Source organism: Lonchura striata, chromosome 1, assembly GCF_050655825.1.
Source record: "Lonchura striata isolate lonStrDom1 chromosome 1, ASM5065582v1, whole genome shotgun sequence".
Lineage (NCBI taxonomy): Eukaryota > Metazoa > Chordata > Aves > Passeriformes > Estrildidae > Lonchura > Lonchura striata.
In genome coordinates, this window is record NC_140703.1 from 24,678,394 (window position 1) to 24,690,427 (window position 12,034).

Consider the following 12,034-nt stretch of genomic DNA (forward strand, 5'->3'; position numbering starts at 1 on the left):
AGTAGCTGTCTCTGTCTACCACTACACCACGAGGCATCATAAAAAGCATATTCAATTCAAAACTGCCTGTTTTTTTGAAAAATGTGACTGCACTCACCTTTTATCTCTCTCTCCCCTTTCTTCTTTTCTTCCTGATCCAGAAATTCCCATGCGCAGTCTGAGGGGTGAACAAGGCCCCCCAGGTGAGCCTGGACCAAGAGGGCCACCAGGGCCACCAGGATTACCAGGTCATGGTGTGCCAGGAGCCAAAGGAAAACCAGGCCCACAAGGATACCCAGGAATTGGGAAGCCGGGTTTGCCAGGGATGCCAGGAAAACCGGGGATCATGGGGCCCCCAGGGCCAAGAGGGGAGATGGGGCCGAAGGGGGAGATTGGGCCCATGGGGATACCCGGACCACAGGGACCACCAGGGCCTCATGGGCTTCCTGGCATAGGAAAGGCGGGTGCTCCGGGGCTGCAGGGGCAACCAGGGCCAAAGGGTGAGCCTGGGATGAAGGGGCCACCGGGAATCCCTGGGATCCCAGGGCCAAAAGGGGAGAAGGGGGTTGGGATCCCAGGTTTGCCAGGTCTGAAGGGTCCACCTGGGCTGCCTGGTCCCCCTGGCCCCGTGGGGCTGCCGGGGGTTGGCAAACCCGGCATGGTTGGCTTCCCTGGCCCACAGGGACCGCTGGGAAAACCCGGACCCCCAGGAGAGTTAGGGCTGCAGGGGCCTCCAGGGGCCCCCGGGATCCAAGGCCCTCCCGGCTCGCCTGGCATTGGCAAACCAGGCCAGGACGGCATACCCGGCCAGCCCGGCTTCCCAGGTGGCAAAGGGGAACAGGGATTGCCGGGCCTGCCGGGGCCCCCCGGCCTCCCCGGAGTTGGGAAGCCGGGCTTCCCCGGGCCCAAAGGGGAGCGAGGTGTGGGCGGTCTGCCCGGGCCCCTGGGGCCGAAGGGGGAGAAGGGGCACGCGGGGCCACCTGGCATGGGAGGGCCACCAGGGGAGCCCGGCCAGCCAGGCCTGCCGGGCATCATGGGCCCCCCGGGGGCCGCCGGTTTCCCAGGACCTAAAGGGGAGGGGGGTGCCGTAGGGCCACCAGGACCAGTCGGCCCCAAGGGGGAACCCGGCATGCAGGGTTTTCCAGGAAAGCCAGGCTTTCCTGGGGAAGTGGGTGGCCCTGGGCTGCGGGGGCTGCCGGGCCCCACAGGACCCAAGGGGGAGGCCGGACAGAAAGGCTTGCCGGGGCTGCCGGGTGTCCCGGGACTTGTGGGACCGAAGGGTGAGCCCGGGCTCCCCGGTGCCCAGGGGCTTCAGGGCCCCTCGGGCATCCCGGGCATTGCGGGACCAAGCGGTCCCATCGGCTCCCCTGGGCTGCCAGGGGCGAAGGGCGAGCCAGGCATGCCCGGCCCCCCCGGCTTCCCGGGGGTAGGCAAACCTGGTGCCGCGGGGCTGCAGGGACCCCCGGGAAAGCCTGGGGCGCTCGGTCCTCCCGGCCAGCCAGGGCTCCAGGGGCCACCGGGCCCGCCCGGGCCCCCAGGTCCCCCGGTCATCATCCCGCCCACTCCACCAGCCGTGGGACAGTACTTGCCTGAGGTGGGGCCAGGGATAGAAGGCTTGAAGTCCCCCTACGGCTACAAGGGCAAGAAAGGCAAGGCTGGCGGCATTGTCTACGAGATGCCCGCGTTCACGGCAGAGCTCCTCACTCCCTTCCCCCGCGTCGGGGTGCCCGTCAAGTTCGACAAGCTCCTGTACAACGGCCGGCAGAACTACAACCCTCAGACTGGCATCTTCACCTGCGAGATCCCCGGCGTCTACTACTTCGCCTACCATGTCCACTGTAAAGGCACCAACGTGTGGGTGGCGCTGTACAAGAACAACGAGCCGCTCATGTACACCTACGACGAGTACAAGAAGGGCTTCCTGGACCAGGCTTCGGGCAGTGCCGTGGTGCAGCTGATGCACGGAGACAAGGTTTACGTTCAGATGCCATCCGAGCAAGCGGCAGGACTCTATGCCGGGCAGTACGTTCATTCGTCTTTTTCAGGGTATTTATTGTATCCCATGTAAAACAAAACAGACACACACAACACACACACAAAATCAAAACCTATATCCTCTGCTTCAAACTTTTATACAACAAAAGACGCATTTTATGACCATTTTGGACCATCTTGTACAAAAATAAAAAAATAATACAACGTTTAACATTATGCACAGCTAGTTATATAAAAAAAAGGTATGGTGAACATAACTAAAGAAGTGTATCAGGATCAGGTTCATAAACAGTTGTTTTGCACCCAAGGGGGACATATTAGCTGTACATTATATATTTCTGCAATGCCATGCTTACTTAATTTCATTCACAGTAATTCAGTACTAAAGTTCAAATCTGTGTATTTCACTCACTCCTGTTGCATTGATCATAGTTATAAGATGAAAAACAGTGACTTAAAGCAGAGTAGGTCAGACTCTAATTATATTTTAAAAAATTGAGTGGCGTATTTGTCTGGGTGGGGGGTTTTTCTTGGTTTTTTTACAGCAGGTCTGCCTGACAAGCAAGGGTTCACTTAACTGGAGACTTGTATTTCACTTCTCCTATAGTAAAATAATCCTGCAGGTGTGTTTTTTTCCTGAACAATTTATTTATGATGGAAGAGGAATCCTGATGGCATGACCATTCCCCCTGAGCCTTCTCCAGCAGTCATTGGACCTAAAATGTCACCACAAACTTCAGCAGACATTGGTTTCACCTCCAAATGACACAGCACTTGAAAAGCCTCCATTCTCTATTCACACAGCTCAAGTAGATGAGGTCAATCTCCCTGATTTACTTCTGCCAAGTCTTTGAGACTTTTTGGCCAACACATGGCAATACTTCAGGGTGGCATAAATCTGCTTGGATTTCTGTGCTTGTACCAAGAACCCATTTGGCTTGTTAGAAGAGACACCTATTCTGCCACTCAGCAAAAGCTCAATCAGTTTGCTCTTCAATGACTAGGCAAAGCAGAAGCAGCTCTGTTTGCTTAACTGATTTGTTGCTTGAGATCCACCAATAACTTTTCTGGCAATACTGATCATACAAATTTATCTGAGAACTTGGTTCTATCTAAAAGCTGATTTCCAATCCTTATTTATATGTTACCAGTTGTCAAGGAGAACCTGCAGGCCTCAATACTTTTCTGTACTTGAGGACAGCGACTTCTGTGTGCGGAGTCTCTGCTCATCAACGGTGCTAATCTCACCTCAGCAAGTGTTCTGTTTCCAGAGGGCAGTGGCCTTTGCTGTGGTTCCCTGTACAGTGCTGCACATCACACAAGGCTGCGCTAGTTCAAGGAGTTAAGTGCTCATCACTTCTTCCATGTCTTTAGCTACTGCTACTGCTTTTGATTCAAAAATTACCTAGATTTTCTCATGCAGAACTAAGATTGGATTTAACTGGCATTACCATTATTTAAATGCAGAGTTTAATGCAGTCTAACATTGACTAAGGACTCCAGTAATATAATGTGGTGCTTTATCTCAGAAATTTCATGGAACAGTGGAAGGAATGGATGGACAGTTTACCAGACACTGGTGACTTCAGTATGTTCCCAGAATATATGAGATATGTCAAAAGCAAATAATTTTGTATTTAAAATTTTTGTACTGATTTGAAAGAAACACCTTATTAAATATCTTTAAGAATAAAACCAAAAACCAATTCTGTCTTCATTCAGAACTATCAGAAGGAACATTCATCCTGGTGACTCATTTTCAGACCACAAGGGCTCTCTGAAACCACTGACAGCCTGATATAGGGGGGAAAAATTAAGAAATACACCCTTTTCTCTAGTTCCCATCTCCTGGCAAAACATGCTCTAAGCCAGAGAGGGAACAGGTCCCATTTGGTGGGAGGGCACAGCAGTGTCTGGTGGGTACACGAAGAGGGAGGGGCTCCCTCAGGCAGCCCCTGGGGACAGATACTGCTCAGCATGAGCCAAAATGGGAGTGCAGCTGAAGAAGGCAGACAGGCAGCCAAGGAATCGGAGGCTGCTGCTAAGGGCTTGTATTGCCTTAAGAGGCAGAACTGTCTGCCCAGGATGAGAGGTGCTGGTTCTCCTGATGTGGCTTCCCCACCTCACCTCAAAGGCAAGCATTTCGTCCAAGGTGGTGAACTCCTGAACTATCCATACTGAATACAGAATGCACTGAATACTTACTGTGCCAGAGAATTGTTACCTAAATTTCCCTTGGACTCCCTGAAGCCCTCAGCATCTTATTTTTACTGCACAAAGGAAAAACAAGTAATTAGCTAAATACTGCACTCAGCATCTCTCACTTTCTATCTATCTCAAGCCATTTTCACTTTCTGAAATGTTTTAATCAAACACCATCTTCTTCGTTCTAGGTCTCTTATTTTAGCATTCCCCCAACAGTCCACAGTAAGACAAGCAAGATTCAAAAAACAATGAAAAATTCAAATCACAAGGATGCTGCTCTTGATCTTACCCACAAAAAACATGTCCCAGCTCTGGCTGAACTCAGCCTAGAGTTAGATCTCTAGCTACAGTACAACTTAGCCCACCTAGGTTCAAAAACTTTCAGCTGTTTGCTCTATAAAGCACTAAAGTTTGTTCCAAAACTCGATACCATATCTGACAACAGCATTTATCTGGCACACGAATAATAACAGCCCTGGGCATACCCACACACCACACTCACACGCAGAGCACCAACCTTGCAAAAATAAGTCTGAGGACACTGTCTTTAACAGTTTATTTACAGGAAAATAATCTCCTTCCATATGTAGTATTCAAAATTTCATTTGAAACAACTTGAAGAATTCTTCAAAATACAGGTGGCACTTTAAAGGCATATAAAACATAAGACAAATGGCAACTAAAATAAGTATTTCCCAAAACCATAAACATATGCTAAGCTTCTGTATGTTCTTAAAAATCAGAGTCCAGTTCAAAGTGAAGGTATTTATACTCTCCCCAGAGCATTGCTAAAAAGGAAAGTACTGGAAACAAGAAGTACCACATGCTAATTAAACATCAAAGTTGTGATTCTGTATTATTATCACCTATACAGTCACTGGAAATGTCATTTAGTAACATCTTTTAGGCACTCTCAGATTCGTATTTAGTGCAATAGTCTGTGACTTCCCTTAATTATTACAGCAGAGGAAAAAAGAGTTTCCCAACAAAGAAACCTCCTGGAAGTCTGAGCCAAACAGAGCTTTCAGCCAGCATATGTCATCCTGCCTGTTCTGTGCATAGTTTGGTATCTTAGAGCTATGTCTGTTTGACGGTGCAGCATTTTGAGAGGGGTGGCAGATAAAATGCAGAAGCACCTTTGCTGTAAGGTGATGTCCAGAAATTCTGCAGGCTGCCCAATAACAGGAACAGAATAAGAAGGGAGGAAGGAGAACATCTAACTTCAGATAGAAAAATGATGGGAGACACTGGGGACCTACACAGTTACATCATTATCAGACACAGAAATAAAGCTGGCAGCTCCCTGGGATTCAAAACTGGTGGCTTCATTCCTGATAATAAATAAAAAAAACTTGGATAGCTTTTAAAGGGAAGTTTCAGTGCCGATTTCATTTTCAGGAATGGCAAAAAGGTAAAAAAAGTCTTAATAGCAGCTCAGGCTCAGAAACTATCTAAATATTTGGTGTTAGCACAATTGTTTTATTCCAAAAGCCCCAAGTTAAGTCTTTGGTACTGCAAAACACCTGTGAAAATGTGTGCCCAGATAGAAGAAACACTATCTGTGAGCACTGCTGAGAAACACACTACACATGGGTGTTCCTGCCTGAAAGAAGTTCAAAGCAAGACCTGTCCTCGAGGCAGAGTAGCAGGAATGATGTACATGAAGCAGGTGCTGGAACAGGGCTGGTGGACGCAGGATCCTACAAAACATCTTGTGGGGAGAAAAATTCTATAGTAAGCCCACTGCTTACTATAGAAAAAAGCTACTGGCCTGCAGCTGGGCTTAAAAAAAAACAACCAAACCAAAAAAACCCCACCCAAACAAACAAAGGAACAAACATACAAACAACAACAACAAGCATCCAATACAAATACTCCATAGTTTATCAGCAGCATCAGCTCTTGGCTTGATCCTGAGGGAACAGGTTTCTTTCAAAATGTTACCCACTCACTCAGGGACAATAACTGTGGGGGACTCAACACCTCTGGCAGGAGCATAGAAGTGGGAGAAAAATATCCTTGAAATACTGCTTTATTTGAAAAGTCAGCCATACCATGAGAAGGCTTATTAGGATATAAAAATAAACAGCTGATATGGATAAATGCTTGTAGAGAACATATTCAATTCATTGAGAACACCAAACATTATTTAAAAAAAATATTTTAGGGAGATTAAAAAGTTGATGTGGCAAAAGTGAAGAAGACTAAATGGATTTTTTTTTTAAGTACAAAGAGTTTGGGAGACACCATTTCTTTGACAAGAAGCTGCTTTTTTTTTTTTTTTTAATTATTATTTGTTCTGCTACAGCTAGAATCCAAATCCCATCTTCCCCAAAAAAGCGGAATACCTACTAGAAAAAAATGGAGAAAGGATCAGTTTAGATTAGTGGAAGGAGTATCTCTGGAGATGAAAAAATAAATAAATGAGAAAATAACCACATCTTCAAAAGCAGAGTTCCCTACCCACTTCCTGGAACTGGAGAAAGAGGTGGAGAAGCAGAGGGATGCAGCCTGTTCCACAAGAACTCTCCTCACAGTGTCTGGCACAAATTCAACAGCTCTCCTGGAAAAAAATCCTCCTGGACAGCATCCTGCAAGATGTTACATGGATGTAGCTAGACCACAGCAACAGCCATTGGGAGAGCCAGGGGCCCCAGCTCTGGAAGCAACGTCACATTTTGACGGTGAAGAGCAAGCCCCCAACTTCTGCTGGCCTTGGCTCTCACCAGAGTCTAAGATCTACATGGGGTTCCTCCACAACAGCTTGGAGAAATCTGCTATGTCTGCAAAAATCCCTGCCACAGCAGCTTGCGCAGTGGAATTACTATTGTCAGGAGTTAAAATCACTGTAGGTCTGGGGCTGCAGAATCACATACAAACCTTTTTAATTAACTGAAATTACCAGGAGAAATAAATGCTGGTAGAGGCACAAAGACAATACTGTCACTATTTTCTTAAGTGAAACCCCACCTGTTTGTACTGAGATTTTCAAGCAAAGATCTCTTCAAAATCTCAGGAAAAAATAAAGGAAATACAAAAAATTAAGAGCCCTTCTGCCAGTTGGTGAAGAAATTGTGATTTCCTCCATTGTCACCACCAGTGTCACCTGTTCCAGCATCCCAGGACCTGGGGACACACTCTCCTCTCCTCCTCATCCCCATCTGCCACCCTGCACACAGCTGGAGTGCAGCTGCAGCCAAGCGACATGCAGCAGACAAGACACCATGGCACACCCTGTCCCTTGCTGGGATATCCTTCCCCAGCCCATGCCACAGATTTTTCTGATCTCTCAAGTTATTTCAGGTATGTCCAGCTTGCCTGAAACAAAACAAAGCTCAGGAATCACTGGGTGAAAACACAAGCCTCCTCCCCTTCAGCTGTGGCACCTCTCCAGACCACACTGTGCTCCCCCTAACTCCTGAACTGCAATTCCTCTACATAGCTACAGCAAAATAAAGAAATTGTGTTTAGTACTCTTGCAATCCTCACCTTCTGAAAATAACAAATAACATGGTTTATGTTCATATTGTGATTGTTTGCATTACTTCTGAACGTCCTCGCTATATAATTTTATTTAAAAGCAACAACGGTATTCCTACCAACTTCAAAGACTTTTTTATATTGACTTATTTGTGCTTTCTTCAGGTTTGAGTGATGAAGATAACCACAAAATCTTCCAGAAATTCTGCCATAATTAAAATAAAAATTTTATATAGATGTCATGTGAGATATTGGGACTGCATATTGTTGTTCTTTGACAGCTGTCAATCATCTTCCCAAGCAAATTTAATTTTATTCACAGGCCTGTCAGAGACAAACCAACACAGGAAATATAAATACCTCATTAAATGTTTCCACTAAAATCTTGAGTAAGTTACCATTGCTAAATTATTTAGTTCAGCCACACACTTAAAACTTAAATATCAACACAGAAGAGGTAAACAGATGCCAAATGATAATTCAGCTGAGGGTACATCCTGGATATTCCCTACCACACTCTACTGCCAAAAATGGGAACACTCCTTGCTTGTATTGATGCATTACCGCATCTGAGGAAGGAGATTATCCTCATTTGGAAAAATACACCCGTTCTTGAGGAGCAAGCAAAAAAAATACATGAGATGCTGTCATGGAGAACTAGTACTCCAACACACATTGACTCTAAACTCAGGCATGAACATCTCTGTCCAAGCTACTGTTTCTGTTGTAGTCTGGGGGATGACATGCAGCTCTTCAGTCTTCATATCCCCTCTTTTTTAAGTCAAGTCAGCAACTGTAAAATTTACTGGATGCACAGCACAGGGAGTATGATTTTTCCATAAAATGGGAACAACACAAGCATTGTCAACACCAACATCTCCACAAAGGTTCTTCACCTTCGGTAAAGGCAGACAGAAGCTCAGAGTTAATGGTCAGTGCAGAAGCTGCGGCTGCTTGGCTGAAGGTGAATATCCTCTTCTCAGGAGTATGGCAGAACAAAACCTGTACAGTCTGTATGTTTCCCCCTTCTCCAAAACACACAGTAATGATTTAGATGCATAGTTTTAAAGCAGTTTTCATACAACAAGACAGGTAGTCACGACTCTACATCTACCTGCTGACTGACCACTGGTCATCTCAGTCTCTTGACAGTGGAACTCTTTCGGAGGACAACATCAGAAACAAAAGTATTCCAGAGAATTAATTATTTGGAAAGAGTTTTCACTGGTAAGTAAGTGATGTGCATCACATTTTTAAATATCCCTGATACTTTCAGTTGAAAGCTTCATGGTTTTCCCACTATTAAAAAGCTTCACAGAAATCCAGTTAACTCTGTTTGCAACAGTCCATTATCCTCAGGCTTAGACACTTTTGCCTTGATGAGGTTTCTGGGCTCCTTTAAACAGTAAACAGTTATGCTGCACTTAAAAAATAAAAATGCCATACAAAAAATTAAAATGTTTCAAATCTTGAAAATAGTGATTGTTCTTTGTATTTTCCATTCAGCTTTCAGGTCAAATTGACCACAAAGTTCTTGTCTATAAGCTTCTTCAAAAATTTCTGCTCAGCAGTGATGTTGTGGTATTCATTCTAAAGAGATGTGAGGGAATAATAAAATGAATTATAAAATCAAATTATAACTAGCAGCATCACTTGCTAATCCTTTCTATAACCTGTGATACTTGGAAGATGATAAGAACAGAAAAGGTCTGTGTAAAAGATTTCTTAGCAAAGGCTTAGCACAGTTTCCCAAGAAAACAAGATGCTCAAAACTAGATTAGATATTTCCATAAGGACACAACCAAAAAGGATGATCCTTTGGTGATACAAACAGGTGAAATGTGGTCTCACAGAAATCCTTCCATTATTAACTCTCCCAACTCCTTGCCCTGCTTATTCAGAACAAGAGCTGTGTAAGAACATTTACAGCACAAGCAGTAAGAAAATGAGTACTCCTCAAAGCTCAGAGCAGGCTCTTGAAAAGCACATCAGGCATTGTGTTCAGATGCATCCTGCCAATTAGGTTCAGCAAGCCCAAAGCAACCCATCTTCTGTGCTGTATCCAGGTTCTGGATACATAGGAGACCACTAAGGTTAGTGGAGGGCAGCACAAGGTAAGTAAATTTACTTAAAGACACTGAATCCTGTAAATTAAAATGAATATAATATGTATACTGCATAAAAGATTATACAGATGTAGTATAGTATTTGCAATTTATTGTCCTAAAGAACTAAAAGAAACCTTTCTGTTTAATAGTTTGGTTTTTTAAGTTTCAAGAACTTAGGAAACTTATGGATGTCTATTCAACTAATGATCAGCCTTACTTAAACTTAGTATATGTTGCAGAAAAGCACCTGCAGAAAGGAGACTCCAAAGGAAGGCAAGCCCAGTGTCAGAGGAAAATTATCTCAGAATAGCAGGCATCTAGGAGTTCTGAGAAAAACATGAAAGGCTCCTATGGGCATTGTCTCTACCCTTCCTCTTCAGCAAATGGAAGAGGAGGAAAATGGTACTCATATGCTCTGGGCAAATGGCAAATAAAACTTCACACTGCAGTGAAGGGCTAAGACGGGGTTGCTTGAAATGCAGAGATGAAGACAACTGAATACAAGAGCAGAGACATAAAAGAAAACAGAGGCATGGCCTTAGCAAAGCAGCAGGAAAGAGAAGGCATTCCTGATGTTTTCCAGGCTCCTTGCTGCTCCTTCTCCTGCCGAGTTATGCCTTCCCTCTCCTAGAAGTAGTTCCTTCTCTTCCTACCCTCCTCCAAGAGCTGCTTTTCTTTTCTATTTTTGAGTTTCCAAAATTCAGTTCTTTTCCTATGCAAGACATATACAAGTTCATAGGTCCTAACTCCTTGCATTCCCCTTTGCTCTTCTTTCTGCCTTTTAAGGAGTCTGACAGCTACGGCATACAGTACAGCAGGAAAAGGAAAAAGAGAACATCAACAGAAACAACAATGCTCATGTGCTCACGGTGCCGACAAAGACATCTCTAGGACAAGAGCTGTGCAGCCTAAGGAAAACACCAGCAAAGCAGAGCACAGCACACAAATGGACAACTCATGCACACACTGCAGAATATGGTACAGCAAAAGGGACACAAAGATCAGTATCTACAATTTTCAGAAACAACAGCAGACAAGAAGAGATTCAAGCAACATTAACTCACAAGCAGCTGAACCAGGAGAAGGTGGGAGGACCTTCTGACCTGCAGTCCACACCTCTATCTATATTGAAATGCCTTCCCCAGTGACCAGCTCTATTTCTCTCAGCACAAACAAGTGTTACTCACCTGCATCATCTGAGACATGGTTTCATTGCCATAGTAGTGCAAAGAGCTATTTCTGTCAGTGAAGTCGTACTTGAAGCCTGCCAGGTGGACTTCATGGCATATATGAAATGCCAGCGTAATGGCAATTAACCCCGTTGTTGGATGCTTGGGTTTCTGCAACAAAACACAAAGAGAACACACACATACATACCTGGCAGCTTGATGGGAACAGTGAACTTCAGAACAGAGACAAGGGAAATCAAGCAGCCTAGGTCTTCTACAGATGTTTAGTTTCACAGGTTGATCCCCTCCTGTCTCTAAAGGAATAAGGTACTGCTCCCACAGGTTTCCTATGACTGGGGCATCTGTCATGTCAGCCTTCCTGGAATTCCTTGGTTTTTAGTGAGGGCTGAGCCTACAGTGTAGCCCTTCCCTCCACAGAGGTATCAGGAAGGTCTCCCCACTGCTCTGCTCAGCTACTTTCATAAAACTGGGTAGGCTTCACTATACTGGAAAACAATTTACAATTTCCACAAATTTTATTGAATTATGAGATGTGTTCAGAAGTTGCTAGATGATGGAGACTCACATGAAAAGAACATGATATGCCCAAATTTTCATAGCAACAAAACTAAAAAAAGCATGAAGACTGTGGCTACACAAATTTGACTGAATTTGCACTTCTTCAAAGCAGGGAAATTCCAAAAGAACTTTGCTTTAGACCTTCTCCTGCTAACCCCATTAGAAGAAATGAAATTGTAAATAAAATTATTTCTTCCTACAATAAGTTCAGAAGTAAATGCAATGTAAAATGAAGAGCATGTCATAAACAGCTTTTAATTGTGCAAGATTAAGAGCACCTAACCAAACGGTAGCTTTTTACCTAACTAAAAGGTAGCTTTTCTCACAAAAGCACGGAAGAACTCCATGCAATTTCTGCCCTATCTTGTGTTCAGATACATGACTTCTTTAGTAGCAGCAGAGGCTAATATGATCTGGGGAAGTAAATGAGGCAAGTTTTTTTAGAGAGAGATGAACTCATTCATTTAACCAAGATGAAGCTAAGGTAAAAATGTGTCCCTAGAAATGGACAAAACTTTC

At 44.5% G+C, this 12,034-nt stretch overlaps 2 protein-coding genes across 22 annotated transcripts in view; one reads left to right on the forward strand and one right to left on the reverse strand.

Annotated features, from left to right (window-relative positions):
- COL8A1 (collagen type VIII alpha 1 chain) overlaps nucleotides 1-5,470 on the forward strand; it is a 92,025-nt gene extending 86,555 nt beyond the window's left edge. For both annotated transcript variants that reach the window (XM_085571564.1, XM_085571570.1), the window contains one exon: nucleotides 141-5,470. In XM_085571564.1, the coding sequence (XP_085427690.1) occupies nucleotides 141-2,047 (1,907 nt within the window). In that variant the 3' untranslated portion in view covers nucleotides 2,048-5,470. The remainder of the gene's footprint in view (nucleotides 1-140) is intronic.
- ST3GAL6 (ST3 beta-galactoside alpha-2,3-sialyltransferase 6) overlaps nucleotides 4,722-12,034 on the reverse strand; it is a 100,990-nt gene continuing 93,677 nt past the window's right edge. For 19 of the 20 annotated variants that reach the window (XM_085571794.1, XM_085571742.1, XM_085571788.1 and 16 more), the window contains 2 exons: nucleotides 10,955-11,107; nucleotides 4,722-9,249 (listed from right to left, as the gene is read on the reverse strand). In XM_085571794.1, the coding sequence (XP_085427920.1) occupies nucleotides 9,169-9,249; nucleotides 10,955-11,107 (234 nt within the window). In that variant the 3' untranslated portion in view covers nucleotides 4,722-9,168. The remainder of the gene's footprint in view (nucleotides 9,250-10,954; nucleotides 11,108-12,034) is intronic. The other variant, XM_085571837.1, reaches the window with a different exon arrangement.